At 42.1% G+C, this 23,872-nt stretch overlaps 1 protein-coding gene across 4 annotated transcripts in view; it reads left to right on the top strand.

Moving 5' to 3' along the window:
- zmiz2 (zinc finger, MIZ-type containing 2) overlaps positions 1-19,811 on the top strand; it is a 43,082-nt gene extending 23,271 nt beyond the window's left edge. For 2 of the 4 annotated variants that reach the window (XM_035991761.1, XM_035991760.1), the window contains exons 8-20: positions 1,364-1,447; positions 1,576-1,753; positions 4,254-4,395; positions 6,630-6,708; positions 7,047-7,178; positions 8,729-8,834; positions 9,893-10,050; positions 11,290-11,357; positions 11,454-11,522; positions 12,730-12,971; positions 14,433-14,548; positions 17,308-17,517; positions 19,667-19,811. In XM_035991761.1, coding sequence (XP_035847654.1) covers positions 1,364-1,447; positions 1,576-1,753; positions 4,254-4,395; positions 6,630-6,708; positions 7,047-7,178; positions 8,729-8,834; positions 9,893-10,050; positions 11,290-11,357; positions 11,454-11,522; positions 12,730-12,971; positions 14,433-14,548; positions 17,308-17,517; positions 19,667-19,774 — 1,692 coding nt within the window. In that variant the 3' untranslated portion in view covers positions 19,775-19,811. Of the gene's footprint in view, positions 1-1,363; positions 1,448-1,575; positions 1,754-4,253; positions 4,396-6,629; positions 6,709-7,046; positions 7,179-8,728; positions 8,835-9,892; positions 10,051-11,289; positions 11,358-11,453; positions 11,523-12,729; positions 12,972-14,432; positions 14,549-17,307; positions 17,518-17,766; positions 17,895-19,663 lie in introns of all 4 variants that reach the window. The other 2 variants (XR_004895069.1, XR_004895070.1) reach the window with 2 other exon arrangements.
- Positions 19,812-23,872: the final 4,061 nt, after the last annotated feature.

The following is a 23,872-nucleotide window of genomic DNA, read 5'->3' as shown; positions in this document are numbered from 1 at the left end:
AAAACCCCTGGGAAACTACACTGTTGTATTATATTATGTTTCACTATTTCCTGACATTTGTATTGACAAATCAATCAAACACAATGACTTAGTCTTATAATTGTTGAACTTCACGGTAGAGGAGTGCATTGGGATTGAGATCCCGCGGGTCCCTCAGGACCCAACACAAATATCGCGGGAGCGGGCGGTGTTAGCGGGGCTGCGGCAGGGAGCAGGCGGTCCAAAAATAGACAGCAGGTCCCGGGATTTAGGAGCGCTGCTCCTGATCAGTGCTGTAACCGACTGTTAGGTTTGCCTAGCTAGGTTTCATTAGAAAATCAGCAACGCACACGGTGCATCCAGTTAAACAGCAGCCAAACCCTTTATTAACACTCCTCTACTCCCCAGTCCTTCCAGAAAAAAGTTTTTTTGTGATTGTTGCGGGCAAAAATCCTTGATTATGCAGCACGTTTTCTTAAAAACTGCGATGGAATATGCGGGATGCAGGACGTCACTTCATAACGTCACTTCATAACGTCACTTCATAACGTCACTTCATAACGTTCCCATGGCAACAGGGGAAAATGGCTGCTCTTGTGTGAAGTAAACGCAACATTTTTTCTGCTAAGATATGTGACTTTTTTGCAACCACAAATGCGGGGATTATGAAATCATGCGAGCCCCACATATTTTGCGCGGAAATTGCCAATTTATGCGGCGAAAGTGCGGCGTATTTGAAAAAAATGCAGCCCCCGCATAAATATGCAGACTTTTGCTGATTATGCATTGAATTATGCGATCGCATAATCTCATTTTTCTGGAGGGACTGACTCTCTCTCTCTCTCTCTCTCTCTCTCTCTCTCTCTCTTCTTTCCTGGGTGACTGTGCCCTGCCCCTTTCTCCTACGGCGACCTGAGGGATCCACTCAACAAGGACTTTAACATGAATATCTGTTAGAGAGTGTGTTAAAAGACGGGAAAACGAAAGGAAATAAATCCACAGTCAACAACACATTCTAAAATAAGTGAAATAAATAAATGAATATAAGGTCACTTTGCCCTTATATTGCACTAGAATAACTTGGTATTGCACTTGAATGTAATTATGCACTAGAACGTAATTTCGCTACACAATAAAATAACTAGTTTCCCTGCGGGAGGGGAGAAGACACAAAATCAATGGTCAATCTATTGACAACGCGGGAACGGGCGGTAATGGTCAGAAATCCACCGGGAGCGGGCAGGAGCGGGATTAAAAAAACAGTCCCGCGCAGGGCTCTACTTCTTGGCATACAGATCTAATTTCTTCAACACTGTTGAACTCTTTGGGGTCCAGATGGATGGATCATTAGCTGAGTGTCTGGTTTCCGGTCTGTGTTTTCCAGTCAGAGCCGTTCAATGGTCAGGGCAGTCTGCCACCTGGAGGAGCCGGAGGATACAACGCCTTTACGCAGGCTGCAGTCAACGGGGTAAGTCATGTATGCACTCAACTCATCCCCTAATAAATGACTGAGGAATAACACAGAGAAATATACCGTAAGGTGCTTTTTAAGGAGATACTTTGGAGTTGTAAACACCCCTTATCCTCGTCTCTCAGCCAGGTCGGGGTGGAGTGATGCCCGGATATCCCAGCTCCCCGATGGGAGGGAATCCCACGCCTCCGATGACACCCGGGACGTCCATACCTCCCTACCTGTCCCCGGGCCAGGACACGAAACCCCCGTACCTCCCACCGGACACCAAGCCCAACATCAACACCCAGCAGGTCTCTACAGGTGAGACACGACTCTGCAGTAAACGCACCACAGAAAACAAAGATGTTCTGTCGTCCTTTACAGTCGGTGCGTCTACATGCAATCTTCTCCATTAAGCGGTTTTCTTAAACGTCATAAAAACGTTATTGGATTAGGCAATCGCAGAAACCTATGACAGCGTATTAGGGCCTTTTTGTTGGAAAAAATATACAGTACATATTACGGAGCCAGGGGAGGGGGATAATATTCAGAGAAAAAACTCCGAAGACAAAAAACTTGGATATTCTCTGAGATTATAAAGTTATAAATTAGCTTTGGACGGATCACATATCATGTTGCTCATCACAGCCACACATAGGTTACCTGTAGGCTATTATAATAAAAAAATGTGGTGCTTCAGGCCAGGCTTAAGAAAAACAAACCGATTTGACAGCTGTCCTGTCGAATAAAGGCCTAAAAATGCCCAAAAAATAAAAAAGAAGACACCGTGTGAGACACACAGAAACAGACGGTCCAAAAGGAGATAGAAGCAGAGCAAGACGTTTGAAGTTTGAATATTCATTACATTTTTCCTGGAGCTGCGTGAACTGTTTTCATCACGTACTCCCTTGTTAAATCTGATTGCTATATTTTATTTGATTAGTCCATCAACTGCAGGCATGATCCACGGCAAGACGTGGCGTCTGTGGTGATCCTGAAGCGATGTGGTTCCTTGGAAGAAGAAAAAAATATTCTGACTTTTTCTGAACGTTGTTTTTTTTCTTAACCCTTGTGTTGTCTTCCCGTCGACCATGCAGCTTTTGTTTTTTCTGTGTCAAAATTTCTAATTAAAACTTTTTTTGGTGACGTTTTTGTCACTTTTTTCAAAACATTTTGTCACTTTTTTTCTGATGTTTTTCCTGACGTTTTTGTCACTTTTTTAGACTTTTTTTTCCAATTTCTTTGTCACAAATTTTCGATGTTATTGTCGATTTTTCTGCACTTTTTTTGGACGTTTTTGTTGTTTGTTTTTTTTTCCAAAAAAATGTGTCAACGTTCTTTGATCATTTTTTTTTTTAAACACTATAAAATTGAATAACACACCCAAATTCAATGAAAGTAGTGAACTGATCATTTATTTTACTTGTAAAGAGTATTGCTGTCAGTTAAACGCGTTATTAACGGCGTTAACGCAAACCCATTTTAACGGCGTCTATTTTTTTATCGTGAGATTAACGTTCTTTTTGGCCTAGCAAACTTTGTAGTTTTTTTTCACATGCTGTTGCAACAACTAGTAACGTTAGAAAAACTACAACACCACACCGGATCTAGCTAGACCGGAAACTAAACAACAGGCACGCCGCACACACTTGTTTGGGCTTTGTGAGCCGGCCAAAGAGTAGTAGGCTAACGTTACGTATTGAGTGGATGGCGAGCGCGAGATGCCGAAATGGATGCCAATAAGATTCAGAATGGAAAGTTTACTTTCAAAAAGTTGCCAAATGACAAGACCAAAGTGATCTGTGTATTTTGTCGTTGTGAACTGAGCTATCATCGCAGCACGTCCAGTCTGAAATACCACTTGATGGCCGAGCACACAGCTGATGACCAAGCATACAGCTGATGGCCAAGCACACAGCTGATGCCAATTCTCCGCCCCCTCGTCAAAGCCAGGCGACAAAAGCACAAAGCAAGCCGATCCACTTTTCCATGTTAAGAGCATTAAAATGAGAAAAAATAATCGGACAAAAAGAAATCTAGGGACATTTAGAATAGATAAAAATGTGCGATTAATTGCGAGTTGACTATGACATTAATGTGATTAATCGCAATTAAATATTTTAATCGTTTGACAGCACTAGTAAAGAGTAATGGTTGTATGGAGCCATCCACGATATGTTTTTGGCCAATTTGGTTGAAAGAAACCCAAATTTCTGATATGGAAACTTTTTGAAAATGGGTCAAATTTGACCCGAGGACAACAGGAGGGTTAAAAAAAAAAAAAACATGACGACACTATTTTCACACACACGAGGAAACGACAATTAAGAGTCATCATGTAGTTCTTTGTATTTACTGAAAAGGTGACTGAAAACCCCAGAGCGCCTGTCTAAAGGGCAGTAAAGGGTCTGCAGAGTGTTTTATTCATGGCTATTTGTGTACCTTACCATGATAAAACAACAAGCAAATAAGTTTATTTCTCTCCCTTCTTCTTCCCTTTTTTTTTTTTTTTAATATAAAGTAGCTGGAAAGCAGAAACCCTAACGTTAATAATAACAATTAATGATTTTTTATAAATTAATGTCTTTCACCCTAATATCGATACTAGTTGCACCCAGTACTTCCTTATTTTGTGGATTAAGTTGTAAACAGGCTGAAGCAAACACACGATCCTGATAGATATCGTAGAGGAAGTAAATTTAGTCCCTGGTGTTTCCGGTCCAAACGCATGTTAAGTTCCTGTAAAAGTGTCTCAGTGCTTGTGTGGAAAGTACCTGCGGTGGAAACGCACCTGAAGGCAGGCTTTCGTTTTTCATTAAAGGTAACCCGAGCGACGACCTGCGCCTGACGTTCCCGGTACGAGACGGCGTGGTGTTGGAGCCGTTCAGACTGGAGCACAACCTGGCCGTCAGTAACCACGCCTTCCAGCTGAGAGACTCCGTCTACAAAACGCTCATGTTGAGGTAGGAAGACTTTCCAATCCCACGCCCTCGCCTCTTCTGTTTGTTCGTTTGTTTGTTTTACCGCACACTTGTGTCGTTACTAATTACATGGACTACTGGTCAAACGTTTAGAAATGTCCATTCCACTCCATTCCAGCTGAGATCAGTTTGTTTTTTTAATCAGGGCAGCAGTTTTCAGATTACATTATGTGCTTACAGAATTGCAAAAGGGTTCCCGACTGTTGTAGACAGAAGTGGCTGAAGAAACGCTTGACATCCATGCTTTTTGGTCTAAACGTCATACCCAAATTAAAAGTGGTACAGCTCCCAGATACTTTGACACTCTGGGGTGTGCCTGATATCATTGGAAAGGAAACACTCTCAAGTTTTTGTTACATGTGTCAGGGTGATTCTAGGCCTTACTGACACAGAGTTACAGAGGCTAGAATGGAGGTTTTTTATTTCTGTCCAAGTCATACATCTGTAAAATGATTAGAATACACTGCTGTAAACACATCTGACAGGTGACAGACAACACAAGGCCATAGCCACATGTCTCAGCTTACTACAGAAAAAGTCCAGAAGCCAAAAGACTGAAAAATTGATTTTATATGAATTATCTTCTACAGATATGTCTGTGCGTTTTTGTTTTTTTATTTCCATTTGAAAAGTGCAAAGAAAAAAGCCAAAAAACTACAAAATACAACACTTCTCAAATACACAAACACATACACAAACACACCCACATCAATCACCTTTCCAATGATATCAGGCTCACCCCTGAGTGTCAAAGTATCTGGGAGCTGTACCACTTTTAATTTGGGTATGACGTTTAGACCAAAAAGCATGGATGTCAAGCGTTTCTTCAGCCACTTCTATCTACAACAGTCCAGAACCCTTTTGCAGTTATGTAAGCACATAATGTAATCTGACAACTGCTGCCCTGATTAAAAAAACAAACTGATCTCAGCTGGTATTCTGTCTGGAATGGAGTGGAATGGAAATGTCTAAGTGACCCCAAACTTTTGACCGGTAGCGTATGCACAAACTGTTGTTTCCATATTTTTAAGCCTTTGGCCTGTTGCATCTTTTCACGAGCTCCTCATCAGTGTTGATAAATGATGGTTGATTTTATTTTCATAGGTTAAGTGTTGCAATCCGCATATGTGCACCATTCAGAGTCATCGCAGCGGGCCGCGAGGCCATGCTCATTACACCGTGATGCACGCGCAAGAATCACTGTCAACCCGCACGGGGACTGCCGTTATTCAGACAGCTATATAGACGTGTGTGTGTGTGTGTGTGTGTGTGAGACTTACTATGAGGTCTGTGAAGTAGTCCTTCTCATAACTGTCTCCGTGCTTTTCTTTTTTGCCGTTGACTGACAGCGTGTAGTTGTAGTACTGCGAGTTCCCCACCTGTAATATATGAATGGCAAAAGCTTGGACAACAGAAATACTTGGAAATATAATGTAGTATTTATGTGTGTGTGTCTGTGTCCCTTGCTGTGTGGACGTACACCCTCTGTCCACGTTGCTGAAATACGTGCCAGAATAGACCGGTGAAAGGCGTTGCCACAGAGATAGTTGTAGTTGTATTTGTATTTTGGTGTTAATAGAGGTAACGGACTATTTAGCTGTCAGAATAATAGGCCGTCTGACCTACGGCGAGGCAGCTCAGCTGCATGTCACTTTATATTCTTTCTACAGCTTTATATAGCGTCCGACTCACCATGCTGGATAAAGTGAAAGTCACTTTCCTTGTCAGTGTTTTTACCGGTTTAAATTAACAGGTCCGTTTGTTTTGAAGGGAAGGAGACCTCTGCGGATAATTTTGCTCCCGGTTTGTGTCGTTTGGATTGTTTAATTGATCGTCATTACAATTATAAATGTGTTTATTTGTGTTTATCTGATGTGCATCAGGGCACCCCCTTGAAAACGAGATCTCAAGGGATTTTTCTTCAAATAAAGATTAAAGATAATCTCTCCACTGTCATGACTCCAAACTAAGCTTTTACTCTCTAAAGAATCATGGAGGCAGGAAAGGAACAGTGTTTTAAAGGAAATTTATTTGGGGAGTGCCATAAAAGGGTTTTATAACTCCGTCTGTAACATGAAATGTGGCTTCAGTGTGAATTCAGAGCTCTCTATTTCTCTTCCTGAGTGATTTGAAAAACACCAGATAAAGAAAACGAGGAATGTTTGATAACCCCACCCAGTCTGTCCCTGAGCCTTGTGTTGTGTCGCCCCCTGCAGACCGGATCTGGAGTTGCAGTTCAAGTGTTACCACCACGAGGACAGACAAATGAACACTAACTGGCCTGCCTCTGTTCAAGTAAGCATCGTCGACCTTTCTTCACATTTTATTGCTCGAGTCTTTGAGATGGCGCTCTCTCTCAAAGGGTTACATGGTTATTTTGGGCCTTTTGTGGCCTTCTTTTCCTAGATTGGGTTGAAAGTGTCCTCACGTGATGCTGTTATTGACTGTTAAACTCTAATGTTGTGATCATTATTTGTATATTTTCAAGGATATTACTCACAGCAGTGTGTTAAAAGTCCATGTTGTAATACAGTTTTTTGGATTCAGCCGTCAAAAACGAGGCTAAACAAAGTATCAAATAAATGTACTTTTCATTTAATTTAATTCTCTCCCTTTTTTATATCCTATATCAGGTGAGTGTCAATGCAACTCCTCTGTGCATTGAAAGGGGGGACAACAAAACCTCCCACAAGCCCTTGTACCTAAAGCCAGTGTGTCAACCGGGACGTAACACCGTGCAGATCACAGTGACCGCCTGCTGTTGTGTAAGTAGCCTCTGAATGACCCCTTCCAGTCTAATCCCAATTCTCCACCGGGCACGTCTGCGCTGCGTTTTGCATTTTGTGTACGCGTTTTGCATTTTGTGTACGCGTCATACCACACCGGGAGCGTCTCAGAAGCGGAGCGTCTTGCTGCCCGACTGCCAGATGTTATTGTCTCTACAAGTACTTTAAAAAGAACAATCAGGTGTTTATTAAGCTAGTATCTACCTTCCACTCCAAGCACTCCTGCAGTTAAACTGCATGTCTTCTCTTTTCTGCCGTTGTCTTTAAAAAAAAAAAAAAAAAAAGATCTGTGGTGTGGTATTATGTTTTTCCATCTCTCGTCGTCCGTGGTGTTGTAGAGAGAGACATCTACTATATTGGGGGAAGGGGTGCATGATATATCGACTCAATATCGTTATCGCGATATCACGTTGCGCAATATTATATCGAACGTGTCGCAATAAGTATGCAATATTTTGTTTTATTTTGTGGAGCGCTGCGTCCCGTCCGTTGGCTGTGTGGCTTAGTTGTGTTTGATTTAGAGCTTGAAACGCTGTAATGATCATGTTTCATTGGCCAGTTACCGTGCCAACTGCATATGTTAGTGCACGTCAACGCACGGGTCCACTACGTGACAAACCCTATGGAGCGTACCACGTGTGTGCATATTTCTACAGAGTGACAGTGTAAGTGAAGAAATGGATAGAGACAATTAAACGAAACGAATCGGAGAAGCGAAAGGTAAAAGTTGTCCTGTTCTCTTTTATTTATATATTATATACTGTCCAACCAGTAAAACATGTCCTGTTCTCATTATTTATATATTTTATACTGTCCAACCAGTAGAACATGTCCTGTTCTCATTATTTATATATTTTATACTGTCCAACCAGTACAACATGTCCTGTTGTCTTTATTTATATATTTTATACTGTCCAACCAGTACAACATGTCCTGTTCTGTAGACATGCTCCTTATTTATTTATTTATTTCTTCATGTTGGACCAGTCCAATATGACCAATATGTCAGTTGAAATAAACCTTGAGTTGTAAGAAAACTTATTTAATTTGTTATGAATCTATTTTGATGAGTCCCATAACTTTTGTAATTTTACATATGTTTAAAAATATCAAAATTAATATCGATATCGCAATATTCATAATTAATATCGCAATATCACATTTTGTCAATATTGTGCAACCCTAATTGGGGGGGTCTTTTGGTGAATTGACTGGATACTCTTGCTGTTTCACTTCCTGCCCGGCTGTCTGAACGGCCCGCGGCTTGCGTGAAAATAGACCCGGCGCTTATCTTTATCTTTAGCGGAGCGCCGCTTCTGGGACGCGCCGTGGCGCAGCTGGTGGTATACCAAGCATCGACTTGAATGGCAGCGTTTGCTCGCGGCGCCTCCGGAACGCAGCGTAGAAGCGCCTGGTGGAAAATAGGGGTCAGCGATCGGTTCCCACAGTCACAACACATTAAATGTCTTACAATAAACAAATCAACACCCATTTTAAACACATCTTTCCCCCCTCCTGTCTCTTTCCAGTCCCACCTGTTTGTGTTACAGTTGGTCCACCGGCCGTCGGTCCGGTCGGTCCTGCAGGGTCTGATGAAAAAGAGACTCCTGCCGGCCGAGCACTGCATCACTAAGAGTGAGTTTACATCCCGCCAGCTTTCATTTTCAAATCATTTTGGTTCACAACTGTAGCTGCTTTTTCCATTCTCAGTTTTTCATTCCATCAGTAAAGCATTTTACTTTTAAAGAAGAACTTTTTTGGGGCAACTTCTAGCTCACCCAGTGGGAGCGTGCGCCCCATGTGGGCTGGGTCCTTTGCAGCGACCCGGGTTTGGGTCCGACCTGCGGCCTTTTGCTGCCTGTCATCCCCCATCTCTCTCCCACCTTTCCATCAGCTAAAATCAATGTCTTCATTCATATATATGCCCTCATTGGTGTAAAATGACCTCTGCCAATGATCTGACTTATCCTCGTAAGCGAAGAATTTCTTATCTGTATTTACATTGGACGGGCAAGTCCAAGGAGGCTTCCATGTCGGTCCGCCATTTCAAAAACTCTAATGGCTGAGAGGGACATAGAGCACTAGCCGACCTGTCTAATTAATCCACAACGCGTTCTCGTTCAGAGCCATTCGTCACGTGACTGAAACCAGCTGAGACGGAGAAGTAGATCAGTGAGAGGCGCTTGTCACCGCCCCGGCAAATTTGAAAGCCTGCAACTGCCCTTTAGTTCATAATGGAGGATCATACTAATGCCGAGCCACAGGAGAAGGAATCCTCGTCGCCAAAAAAAGTGAAAATTGGAAGACATGTTCATAGCTTCTTGGTCCATAACTGCTACCGTAGTTGCAACACGCATTTGAAAAAGCGAGGCGTTAGAGAGTGCTATTCGTTTGAATGCAAAATACAGTTTCACCGAGAAATTCCTACACAGTGTACCTTTTTAAAGAAGAAAAGATTTAAATAATGGAAACTGAAACAAACTTAATTGTATGCATTGCTTGTGAAACCCCCTGTGCTGTGGTCTAAACCCTTTGTGAACCAGTGGCTGATGTGAAGACCTTGCTGGCTCCGCCTCCTCCAGGCGTCTGAATCCAGATCACGCTCCGAGTTGTTCTCAGCAACACATTTCCATTTTTCATGAAGCCGTAAAGTAACCGTACTTTCTTTTCTTCATTGTCTTTTTTTGTTTCAGTAAAAAGAAATTTCAGTAACGGCACCATCCCCGGGACCCCTGGCCTGAACGGAGAGGACGGCGTAGAGCAGACGGCGATCAAAGTTTCCCTTAAATGCCCTATCACGTTCAGACGAATCCAGCTGCCAGCCAGAGGGCACGACTGCAGACACATACAGGTGGGGTGAGGGGGGGGGGGGTCCCCACTAGTTTAGATCAACGGAAGTACATTTTCAGGATAAAACCTGACATCCGGTGCGTAGGCCACACACAGGATGTCAGGCTTTCCGCCTCACCTTCCGTTCTCTGCTCTGTGTTGCGGTTCTCAAAATTATTTCGCTACGGGAAACGACAACCTCCGAGCTAGCGAGCTACACGCTGAAAATGTCAAGTTTTGAAGAACATTTGGAACGGGCACAAGGCAGGCCTGCTTGTGTTTTTCGGGCAATGATTGTAAAGATTTACAGAGAATATGTTTAGGTCATTTCCTCTCTAACTGGGACGTTTTGGGACTGATTGGCGGGATAGCTGTGGACGAAGTACACACGGAGATACACTGGTAAAAGCTAATGGGGTTTAACCATGTATCAGCTAATTTAAATAGCTCAAGTTAGAGTATTGTGTAAACAGCCAACTTCATTTAACCCTTGTGTTGTCTTCCTATCCACCATGAACTTCTTTGTTTATGGCGCTTTTTCAATGCTTTTGACGCTTTTTTTTTTAAAGTTTTTGTCAATAGTCTTAACACTTTCTTTGTACATGATCAATAAACCTAATTTAAATGACATTATACCTAATTTGAGTTAAAACAAAGTAATTATGAATTATTTTGACTAATAGTTAAGATCAGAAGATGTTGCGTGGATCACAGACTGGTATATGTCAAAGTTTAGTCAGGATGCTGTTTTAAAACCATTTCAACATAACTATAAAATTGAATAAAACACCCAAAATACAATGAAAGTAATCATTAAGTTTACTTGCGAAGAATGTTGCATGGTTTCTATACAACGTACATCCAAGTTATTTTGGGGCAATTTGGTTGAAAGAAATCCATATTTCTGTTATAAAAAAACTTTGAAAACGGGTCAAATTTGACCCGAGGACAACACAAGGGTTAATATTGCATGTGGCGTTCTTTTGCGGGGCGCAAATGTTCCACCAAAACAAGTTCCTTCCCGAGACTATTTAGCAGAGCCACCGTCGCTGCGTCCGGAGCTTAGCGCCGCCCAAGACAATTGTGATTGGTTTAAAGAAATGCAAACAACCCAGAGTGTTGTTTTTCCTCCTATCCCAGAATGTATCTGTGGCGTAGCCAGACATTACACCGTCGCGCTGTCGAGAGAGGGTCTTACACACACATACACACCTGTACATGCAAATGAATTCTCTCACGCTGATGTCTTTTATTTTGTTAGTGTTTCGACCTGGAGTCCTATTTGCAGCTGAACTGTGAAAGAGGGACCTGGAGGTGTCCTGTGTGCAAGTACGTTCTGCATCGAGGTTTCATTGCACCTTTTTTTTTAAGAATCCGATCCCGTCAGCATGGCGTGTAACAGCAGTTTGTTTGTCTCATTCACAGTAAAACAGCTTTGCTAGAAGGGCTGGAGGTGGACCAGTACATGCTGGGGATTCTCGTCTACATCCACAAGTAGGTCTTTATGTGTGGAGTTGGTGTAAATAGTTGTATGTTTGTCCATCTATTCCAGGTTCAAGGTTCTTTATTTGTCATGTGCACAAAAATAACAGAAGCAGTCCCTGGCGATGAAAATCTTCGGCCTCAGGCAACTCCAACAATTCTCATTAAATAATATCTAAAAAAAAAAAAAAAAGAAGCAAATAAAATATGAATTAAGTAAATCTGCAACTAACGATTATTTTCATTGTCGATTATTTTATTTTCTGGATGAATCGATAAGTTGTTTGGGGCCCTATTTTAACGATCTAAGCGCACGGCGTGAAGTGTCTGCCGCAGGTGCGTTTAGGGAGTGTAGGAATCCACTTTTGCTAGTTTAGTTTATCAGCGGAAAAAAGGCTCCGTGCACCGGGCGCATGGTTCAAAAGGGTTGTACTTAGTGTCTTCATTAATCAGAGGTGTGTTTTGCGCGTAACATGCAATAAACCAATCAGAGATCATCTCCCATTCCCTTTAAAAGCCAGGCGCGTTTGGACCTTGGAGCATTGCTGTTATGATGGAGGATTTGCTGAGCAGGAAGGAGAGATTTTCAGGAGAAGAAACTGATCTGCTGGTGCGTGAAGTGAAAGCACGCGAACAGAGCATATAATACTATTTACCATTGTAATATTTTTATTTGTAATCTCCTGCATGTGTGTGTGCTGCTGTGCGTCCCTGTGTGTGTAACAAGCATAGTGTGATCACGCTGTGCATAAGCCTAGGAGCATTTTACTAATTTGCTGTTAAAATAACAATGAAATGCTGAGAATGCACCTGAACCCATGGGCGCAGGTGCATTTGCCATTTACACTGCGTGGGTGCTGTGCGGTCTTAAAATAGCAAAGACACTTGCGTCGGGCTTTGTGCTGCGCTGCGCCGGGTGCAAGATAGGGCCCAAGGTCTCTAAAAATGTTAGAAAATGGTGAAAAATGTGGATCAGTGTTTCCCAAAAGCCCAAGATGACGTCCTCAAATGTCTTGTTTAGTCCACAACTCAAAGATATTCAGTTTACTGTCACAGAGGAGAGAAGAAACTAGAACAATATTCACATTTAACAAGCTGCAAATATTCGTAAAAAAGGACTCAGTTGGCATTTCATTTAATAGTTAATAACTAACCTTTGCAGCTCTGGAATGAATAATGATAATAAATGTATATATACATCTATGTCTTCCTCTCTCAGTTCTGACTATGAGGAGATCACCATCGACCCGGTGTGCGGTTGGAGGCCGGTGCCCGTCAAACCCGACCTGCACATAAAGGAGGAGCCGGACGGTCCGGTCTTGAAGCGCTGCCGAACAGTCAGCCCGAGTCATATGGTCCTGCCTAATGTGATGGAGATGATCGCCGCTCTGGGCCCGGCGTCGTCCCCCTACCACAGTCTGACTGCAGGTGGCCGCAACACGCCCGACTACAACAGGCCAGGTACAGTAGCGCCAAGACTGAGGAGAGAAACTGTGTATGGGGATGTCAGTGGGGAGGAAGTACCCCAGGGTACCCACTGTCAGACAGCCCTCTAAGACGGGGAACTGAAGCCATTATCTCTGCTCTCTTCAAAGCCACCAGACTCCTTTGAGAAAAACAGTGATTTTACCTCGCAGAACACGGAAGTTGTTACAGTTTAAATATTTGTTGCCGGCCGGAATCTGCAAGAATATTTTCCACGGATTTGCAAAGTTTCACTGTATTGGGGCGGCCTCTAGCTCACCCAGTAAGAGCGTGCGCCCCATGTAGGCTGAGTCCTTTGCAGCGGCCCGGGTTCGAATCCGACATTGCGCCCTTTGCTGCGTGTCATCCCCTCTCTTTCTCTCCCCCTTTCATGTCCATCCACTGTCACTATCGAATAAAGGGAAAAGCCCCGAAAAATAATCTTAAAAAAAAAAAAAGTTTCACAGTATTATGTTATTATATTTAGTATATAAAAAGAATATGAACACAGGGCTAGGGCTGCACAATATATAATTTTTTTATCGTCATCGCGGTATCAACTGGCACAATAAACAAATTGCAAAAGGCTGCGACACATTGCGAAAGACACTGGGAGATTTTTTTGTTAGTTGAAAGAAAATATCAGCAGAAAACTGCACTTTAAAATGTAACGGTCATTCTTTCTTTTTTTTAGTGTCGCCATTTATATTCAATTCGATGTTCAATTTGTTCAATAAAATGTTGGAAATGATTTCCTTTTGTTGGTTTTAAATTCAACCAGCAGTTTGTTGTAGTTCAGCAGAATACTGAAAGCAGTCTTTGATATCTGGGGCGCCTGGGCAGCTCACCTGGTAGAGCGCACGGCCATATACAGAGGCTCAGTCCTCGACGCAGCGGCCACAGGTTCGACTCCGAACCGCGGCCCTTTGCTGCATGTCATTCCCTTCTCTCTCCCCTTTCATGTCTTCAGCTGTCCTGTCATAACAAAGGCCTAAAAATGCCACACACAAAAAAAAAGAGTTTGATATCTGCTTATTTATGGCAAGTAATATCGTTATCGCGATATTCAACAACGTTATCGCATATTTTCCTCATATCGTGCAGCCCTGCTCAGGGCTATTTAAGGTAGAAAAGATCTTTATAAACCTGGTGTAAGGAATGAGTCACTTTGACTGGTACAGTATGTGACGTATATATAATCTATAAATACACGTACTTTGCAAAATCACACTTTCCAGCTCAGTCAGTCAGATCATCTGCTCGTAGATGGGAAGTGACCCAGAACAATATTCCAAGACCAGTGTCCCCTTCCCCCCCTGTATACGTCTTCTTAAACTCCACAGCTGGAAGCACTATCTCTCCATGCTGCACTGCTCACTATTATGCAAGAGAAAAAAAAAAGTCTACGCTGACCTGTGTTTAATTGGGTGTAATATGTGTTGTGTTTTGGTCCTGTAGGGAGCCAGGGATTCTCCAGCCAGGCGGGATTCACGGACTTCCCCAACACTCCTGGCACCCCGACACTCGGAGAGTACGTCTCCTCTGGACCTCCACTCCCCTATCAGTCTGAGCAGGTCAGACACCTTTAACATACATGTCTTACATAACACATGAATGAGCGAAACACACAGGAAGCGTGTTCCCTTTAATCGACGTAGCCTCTGGGTCCCTGTCGTCTCTGTTCGGTTCACTCTGTGCGTTTTCCTTAACGGTCGAGTAGGCAATGATGTAACCACAGTATAGATGGATCACGGAGCTTCCTTCATGCACAGACCCAGAGTTACAGGTATCTGTTATGTAACTGATGTCTGAATGTGACCTAGTTAAAATGGACTCCTTTTTCAACCAGTAGACTTAAAAAAGGGAAGATACCACACAAAAAACTAAAACGTTTTCTGCTGAAACTTTCTAGTTTCTTCAATAAATTGTTGAGCAGAGTGCCGGGTCTTCCCTGTCCAGCTAAGGATTGTTGGATATGCAAATTAGTTTTTTCCATAAAGTCAACCAGTAAATGTTACGGAAGAGGATTAGGGCCACATGTGAAAAATGTATTTGAGTTCTGAGTTTAAAGTCAGAATTCTTTAAAAAAAGAAAAATTTTGAAATGTCAGAATTATGAGAAAAGAATCTGAATTCTGACTTTAATCTCAGAATTGCGATTTTTTTTTTTTTTCTCAGAATTCTGTGATTAAAGTCAGAATTCTGACTTTAAAAAAATATATATTTAAGTAAAAAACAAAGTCAGAATTCTGACTTTAATCACATAATTCTAAGAAAAAAAATCTGAATTCTGAGATTAAAGTCAGAATTCAATTAATTCTTTTTCACGTGGCCCTAATCCTCTTCCGTAAAAGGTAAAAGAATAAGAGTCAAGATATTCTATATCTTTCTTATTGTCAATAAATCCCATGAAAAGACAAAGAACGGCAGTATCGTGTTCAAAGTCGGATTGATCTTACGCCCTTAAGCAAGCACCGAACACCTGAGTACTCTGAGCTCTGTCCGGTGTGGCTTTCGTCTCTGACATCCCTCCATGCATAATACATGTGTATGAAGACAGAGCACCGTCTCGACCTGGTGGCATTTGTTTAAAATGTTTGCATGGTGCAACTTCACCACCGAATCGCACCGCAAAGTTTTTGATTGAAAGTGTTTATTTGGAATATGTGAACAGAAACAGACAAGAAATAATCATAGAAACAAAGAAAATCAAAATAAATAAATAATAAACACACACACACACATGCTCAGGACCTATACATGCTATACACACTAATCAGTCCTTCCAGAAAAATGCAGAGTTTTTTTGTGATTGTTGCGGGCAAAAATCCTTGATTATGCGGCACGTTTTCTTAAAAAATGCGATGGAATATGCGGGATATTTATGCAATTTTATGCGATGAAATTGCGGGAACTTGCAAAAATTGCGTGAACTTGCAAAAACTGCGGTTTGATGAAAAAGAGAAAAAAAAGTGAGAACCTGGAGCTGTTGGGTTGCAGAGTGCGCTGCTGCATCAGTCACCAACACTGACTGTCTCGTCCTTCTGGCTTGTGAGTTGATTTAAGAGCCTTTAACTGAGGCTGAAGTAGACAGCGCTGACTGAGACCATATTCGCTCACATACCGAGCCGCTAAACCACATACCGCCTGTCGCAGGCAGCTGCTCCTGTCCTCTACTGTCACACACTTCTGTTCAGTTCAATTTTTATTCACAAAAAGTTAAAAGGCAAGTACAATCATAAGACATTATGCAGATATGTGAAATGGGACACCCTGGTAAGCTGTTTGAAGCTTGTGTAAAGGGACCCAGACACTATAGCAAATAATACACAAAATTAACATGTATTATAAAATAACATTTTCAACCTAGAAGGGAAAAACAACTCTAACCCTACCTAAGTGGTCCCAAGACATTTATTCCACCAGCCTAAGCATTGGTCAAATAGATAAGATGCAACAAACATAAACGTGTAACAAGTACAGTGCGCATATTTGGTGGGTTTTGGGGTCCTTCCTCAAAAAAAGTGATGTTTTGCAATTAAAAAAAAATGCAATTTGACATAATTTTGGACTGTTAATGTTATTATCACCATATCTGTGTCTAAAATGTTGGAAAAGCTAGAGCAGATAGTAAATTTAAAAAACGCTTGAAAAGCTTAAAGACAAAACTTGCTAAAGAAGTCGTTTCTGGCCCCTTTTTTTTTTTGCCGCAGCTCACATTCATTCAGCTTGGGTGCTGCCGAAAACGGCTCGGGTGCTGCACCTAAGAGTCATAACGGCAGGGAAAACCCTGCAGTAGAAATAAAATGTAAGTGCTGGTGCTCAGCCTCTTAAAGGAACACGCCACCGTTTTTTGAAATAGGGGTTATTCACCGTCTCCCCTAGATGTAGATAGGTGGGCAAACGCATTTTTGTGTCAGTGCATGCATTGTCTTAATCCAGCAGCGCCGCTGCTAGCTTAGCTTAGCGTAGTGAATGGAATCCTTTGTTGCCGGTTAGCATGTTGTGAGTATAAGTGAGCCACGCATACTTGTGAATACACTGGCCACACTTCTTGTGGCCTGTGTATTCACAACGAGTACAAATAGCAATGCAGATTAAGACTAGACGATTTCCTAGGCAGATATTGACTTGGGACTATATTGGGGCGAAGCACTGCTACTCGGGCGCAGAGATATCACGCAGCACCTGAGAAGACCACAAGGATTACACATCATGCTTAGTGTTTTCAGTGAATTCAATGTGTTGGACAGAAGCAGCGTGTTATTTTAATGACCATAAAATAAAGATTCTCCTGTCTGTCTTTGTGTCTCTTCCTGGTCCGTCGCCATCAGACGTCTCATTCTGGGCGGATGGAACACGGCCACAACATCCTCCAGCAGCACAGTTCAGGCGTTCACGGCAATCCGAGTCTCGGCGACGCCGGCAGCCCGCTGCCGCAGCGGAACATCAATTCCCAGAATTCCCGGCTGCAGAACGAAGGCTCCTTCAGTCTGGGAGGCCCCGGAGCACCCGGAGGAGAGGGGCCCGATCACGCACTAGATGTGAGCGGACCGACCTGTTGACTCCGTTAATATAAGAGCACATACTTGACTGTGACTTGATGTCTCTGTTTGATAGTTGAGGGCACATATACTTATTAAACTGCTACAAGTGAAATGTGGGACTTTAACTTTTATTTTCCCTGCTAGAAGAATAGAAGCTAATTATCACAACTTCTTACAACTTAAAAAAAAAAAAATACTTTTTAACATTTTGAGAAATTTGCTTATTTGCTTTTTGCTGAGAGTTAGATGAGAAGATCCATACCACCCTCATGTCCTTACGGAGATTATGAAGCTACAGCCAGCAGCGGGATAGCTTAGCTTAGCATAAAGACTGGAAACAGGGATGAAACAGCTAGCCTGGCTCTCTCTAAAAGGTAAAAAAAAAAAAAAAAATCTACCTAACAGCACCTCTAAAGCTCACTCATTAACACGTCATACCCTGTTTGTTTGAAGGGTAACTTTGATGTTTCCCCCCCCCCGGACCCTTTCCCCCCCCCATGTTTATGTTTGTAAGCGACTGATGGGAACAACTATCTTTTTGGTCCAGTGTTGAGCGAGACACAAGCTGCAATGTAACGTTAACGGACAATAGCGCACTTTCAGTTTCCAACAAAAAATGATCTTACTCTTCAACAGAAAGCTCTATCTCTGTAGGGATCCTTCCCATAATGTTGTCAGACACTTAGAATAATAATCTGAGCCTGTCAGCGGCAACAACAGAACATTTAGTGGACAGTTCGGACTCGCCCTATAGGATTACTTGAAGCCCGGTTTACGGCTGCCGGTTACGGCGTTCTCGCTGAACTCTGGACCAGTTTCAAAGATCTTTGTTCACATCAGTCACTAAGACACAGAAACATGGGGAAATAGGGTCCAGGTTGAAAAAAACAACAACCAAAATCACCCTTTAATCTGTACAAAAGTGTAAAAATGGTGGCCGGGTTGGATCAGTGGGTGTAGCAGGCGCACATATACATAGAGGTTTATGCCTCGACGCAGAGGTCCAGGGTTTGAGTCCGACCTGTGACCATTTCCTGCATGTCTTCCCCCCCCTCTCTCTCTCTCCTCTTTCTCACCTAGCTGTCTTGTCCTTTAAAGGCGGAAAAGCCCCAAAACAATAATCTTGAAAAAGTGTAAAAATGACAGTTAGTCATTTTATGCGGCATACTGTAGCAGAATATTTCTTAACCAGGAGCAGTAACTTCAGAGGTGAGAACAAAACCTCCTGAGACATATTTCGGAATGATTGTAAAAAATACCACTGCTCATGAATGTTATCTGAAGCCCTACGTATAATTTAGAATAGGTTATGTTTTTTTTTCTTGCCTTGACTCTCCGTGCATCTTCATTGTCCGCACTTAACCTCGTCTCCAGTTTTTCTTTTGTACGGAAGACGATTAAGACCAAAAAAATGCATTTGAGTTCTGAGATTGAAGTCAGAATTCTGACTTTATTCTCAGAATAAACGTGGCCTTAATCCTTTTTTCCGTACTCTTCTTTTTAATTTCAGCTAATTTCCCTTTTAATAACTGAAACGTAAGAGTTCAAACAAAGAACATAAACTTTTAAAAGTCACGTTTTTTGCAGAAAAACTTGGAGGTTTTGTTTTTAACAATGAACATCTCTGATTGGCTGTTCTGCACTGAGCAGTTGGTCTTTAAGGTTGCCTTTATACTTCCCTGAACTCCACTATTTCTCTCTAATGTAACATTTTTATATCTCCAGACTTTAAATTTGGCAGAGCTGCAAAGATGAATCAATTAGTTGTCAACTTTTAAACAAATCGCCAAGTATTTAGATAATCGATTAATCAGTTTGAGTCATTTTTTGTTGTTGAAAAAAAGTATAATTTCTCTGATTCCAGCTTGTTAAATCTGAACATGTTCCAGTTTCTTCTCTCCTCTGTGACAGTAAACTGAATATCTTTGAGTTGTCGACAAAAACAAGACATTTGAGGACGTCTTCTTGGGCTTTTGGGAAACACTGATCCACATTTTTAACCTTTTTCTGACATTTTAGAGACCAAAACAACTAATCCATTAATCGAGAAAAATAATCGACAGATTACATGACAGTGAATATAATCGTTGGGTGCAGCCCTACAGTTTGGTGTTGAATTTAATTTAGAATTCTCTCTGTCGTTAAGCTTCTTCCTGAGCTGACCAACCCGGACGAGCTGCTGTCCTACCTGGGCCCCCCCGACCTGCCCAACAACAGCAGCGATGACCTGCTGTCTCTGTTCGAGAACAACTGACCCCCTTCACGTTGTCACACCAGTCATCTTCCAGCCTCTGCTTCTCCTTCTCCGTTTTCTGTAGCCCCGCCCTCATTGGTCCAAGACAGCACCGTGTGTGTGTGTGTGTGTCAATGGGCGAGTGTGTGTGTGTGTCAGTGTGTGAGTGTATGTGTGTCAATGGGTGTGTGTGTGTGTCAATGGGCGAGTGTGTGTGTGTGTGTCAATGGGTGAGTGTGTGTGTGTGTCAGTGTGTGTGTGTGTGTGTGTGTCAATGGGCGAGTGTCTGTGTGTGTGTGTGTGTGTCAATGGGCGTGTGTGTGTGTGTGTGTGTCAGTGTGTGTGTGTGTGTGTGTCAATGGGTGTGTGTGTGTGTGTGTGTGTGTGCGCGAGTGTGTGTGTGTGTGTGTGTGCGCGAGTGTGTGTGTGTGTCAATGGGCGAGTGTGTGTGTGTGTGTGTCTGTGTGTGTGTGTGTGTGTGTGTGTCAATGGGCGTGTGTGTGTGTGTGTGTGTGTGTGCGCGAGTGTGTGTGTGTCAATGGGCGAGTGTGTGTGTGCGCGAGTGTGTGTGTGTGTGTCAATGGGCGAGTGTGTGTGTGTGTCAATGGGCGGGCGAGTGTGTGTGTGTCTGTGTGTGTGTGTGTCAATGGGCGTGTGTGTCTGTGTGTGTGTGCGCGAGTGTGTGTGTGTCAATGGGCGAGTGTGTGTGTGTGTCTGTCTGTGTGTGTGTCAATGGGCGTGTGTGTGTGTGTGTGTGTGTACATGATTTAGTTTCTGTGTATCTTCTGTTTGCTGTAAATTGAGTGATTGCGGTGTACAGGAAGCGGAGGGGACATATGTCTATCATAAAGAATATCACAGCACTGACTCTGCAGACCAGCATTTGAAACTATAGCACAAATCGCAGGCTGAAGGTTTTAAATATAAAGTATTTAATTTATGTTTTTAGTTCATGGAAGCTGGGATGTGTTAATGAGGAGTTAATGGACACATGATACAGTGGTTCCCAAACTTTTTCTTTCTGCCGGGGCGCCCCTTTTGCACACATGCACATTCCTTGTAGATTACTTTGTAACGCAAACGCTGTATTTCTACTGTTTACCTCGAGATCGCTGCAACGAAATATAAAACTATTATCATTGTGAGTCAGTTCCCAGAGTTGTAAAATCTTTTCTCGTAATATTTTAAACTGCTGTATCTCCCCCCCCCCCCCACACACACACACCTACACCCCACCGCTTATGTTACCTTTCAGTTTGGGAACCACCGCACTAAAGGTTAAAGCTGAGGACATTCAATATTTTTCTTGTTGTCAATAAACCCCACGAAAAGAGCACGCGCAACAAAACGAGTCGTGCCAGTGTCGAAACCAAACGCCGTCGTATCCGGGGGTTCATGACGTCATCCACTACCTGATGTCAGTGACTACCATTTGTAGTCACTGTTCCATTATCTCTATTGTGACTATTACGCCACTGCTCATCATAACCCCGACCGTCAGACACCGCCCACCAAGAGTCTGGGTCTGCGAGGTTTCTTCCTAAAAGGGAGTTTTTCCTCGCCACTGTCGCAATAGCCACTGCTAATGCTTGCTCTTGGGGGAACTATTGGAATTGTTGGGGCTTTGTAAATTATAGAGTGTGGTCTAGACTTACTCTATCTGTAAAGTGTCTCGAGATAACTCTTGTTATGATTTGATACTATAAATAAAATTGAATTGAATTGAATCCAGAGGCGCACACAGCACAGTGAATTTCACCGCCTTCTCCAGGAAGTGCGTCTGGATGACTGCCGCTTTCTGCGCTACTTGAGGTACAGGTTTATCTGGGATTTAAAGTGCAAAACGATGCCGAAATAACCACGTAATGACGCCAATTTGTAAAAAGTCTGAATTCGTGCTTTGTCGGGTCCGTCCACAAGACGACAGGTAAACAACTTTTAAAATGCCTCGTTTCTGGATGGAGTTTGGATCGATCCGGGTCATGCTGTGCAGGAGAATCTCAACGCTGATAGGCAAGGCAGCTTCATTTATATAGCACAATTTCAGCAACGATGCCGTTAAAAAAACATTTGCTGAAGAGAATATTAAAATAGAATAAGACAGGTATGAAATACAAGAATAAGTAGCAGTGCAGTGTAAGAAATGAAATGACTTTTAAAAAAAAAAGGAAGCATCAAAAATAATTTAAAAAAACTTTGCGTTTTGCGTCGACTTTATATCTAATCGCACTGCACAAAAAGTTCGCTTCATGTTCGTACTTTCAGACTTCCTTACCGTAGTCTTTATCAACGACATTTCATTTACGGGATTGTTCAGGTGCCGTAAGAAATTCAGCCGGATGTCCGTTACCCTCCTCTGATTTCTGAGGACTATGGTTAACTGCTCCTCAGATCTCTGCAGGGTAGCTAGACTATCTGAGTTTTCTGTTGCACGACTAAAAGAACTTTTTAACGTACACACGTTCCACCAAAACAAGTTCCTTCCCGAGGCTATTTAGCAGAGGCACCGTGGCTCCGTACGACGCTTAGCACCGCCCAAGACGATTGTGATTGGTTTAAAAAAATGCCAATAAACCAGAGCACGTTTTTCTCCCATCCCGGAACGCTGTGTGGACTAGCCAGACCCCCCTCCGCTGCGTAACTGTCTCAGCCCAAACCCTCTGGATCCTACTGAAGACGTACATTTTTGAAAACGGGTCAAGAGTTTATATTTTCGTTAGAATGAATACTTTTCCTAAAACAGCTGGTCGATAGTTTTGTATCAAAGAAACAGGAGGAAATAGTGCACTATTTTCAGCGGCGGATTAATCCACTTTTGTGAGTATTCGTGGCAGCAGGACGGTGTGTGTGTGTGTGTGTGTGTGTGTGTGGGATTTATTGACAAAAAGAAGAACCTAGACTATCACCAGCTTTAACCTTAATACATAAGGATGTAAGATAAGGGCAGCGGTTACTATTTTGTTTCTCTATGATCAGTCAGATGTCTGAGTAAGAGTGACCTCCTCGCGAAAAAAGGAAAAAAATATGAAGATGTACGATAGACATTTTTTTTTTTTATATATACATGAAGTTTGAGCTGAGGTTCATTGTATCTCTTGACATCCTTCAGCACTGTGAAATATATATATACATATATATAAACTCCCATCTTTTCCTCCGTTTGGTTTCACCTTCTTTTGAAGGTTATTTTCAAGCATACTGTAAATGAGTACAGCTGTGTGTCGTGGCATTTTCTGCCATTTGAAAGCTACTAGTATGTTTTTAAAATCGTTTGACATGTATAACCCATCATGACGCGGGTTTGTGTACTGTATAATCAGCTGTTTTCATTAGAGAACGTGTGTGTATCAAATTAATTGTTAACCATGGTAATTTAAATGTTATTTAGTTGGATAATGGATCATTTGTTGGCACTGTATACATAATGTACGTTAGGAAAAAAGTATAAAGCAATTGTAAAAAGGTCATGCTAATGCATGTATGACAGAAAACAGTCAGCGGACATTGAGCAATGCAGTTAAAGATGCAGAGGAAATTATTCTTAATACCACTTTGTAAAGCTGACGGGTTTTTTTCTATGAATGAGTTCACCCTTCGTGGTCCAACAAGGCAACAAGAAATACTGTTCTCCGCCAATTGAGCAACACAATAATGTTATATTTGGAAATGATGGACTATTTAAGTGCAAATTTGCTAGATACAAAGGTTTTTTAATATGTAAACTATTCCACATATTTTGTAAAACATTGTAATTGCCATTATTTTCTATTTATTTTTTAATCATAATCGTCATTGTACCTACAGTTACCTTCCTTGTCCCTTTCCTGAATCTCAGAATCAGAATTAAAAATCACTTTATTTGACAGACTTGTCTTCGGAGGCTCTGGTATTTAAAGTTCAACATTCAATTTCATAGTTATGTATTTCATTTTGCAGCCATTGGGTGGCCATGAAGGTGCATACATGTTGCAGGTTCTTGTACTTTACTTTAGTATTTCCATTTTCTGCTACTTAATACAACACTACTGATACTTGAGAGGGAAATATTGCACTTTTTACTCTTCTATATTTATCAGCTGTGGTTTATATTTTCTTTACGGATTATATTTTACATTAAAA

Source organism: Sander lucioperca, chromosome 14 (genome assembly GCF_008315115.2).
Source record: "Sander lucioperca isolate FBNREF2018 chromosome 14, SLUC_FBN_1.2, whole genome shotgun sequence".
Classification (NCBI taxonomy): Eukaryota; Metazoa; Chordata; class Actinopteri; order Perciformes; family Percidae; genus Sander; species Sander lucioperca.
This window is presented reverse-complemented; position numbering and strand designations above follow the sequence as displayed.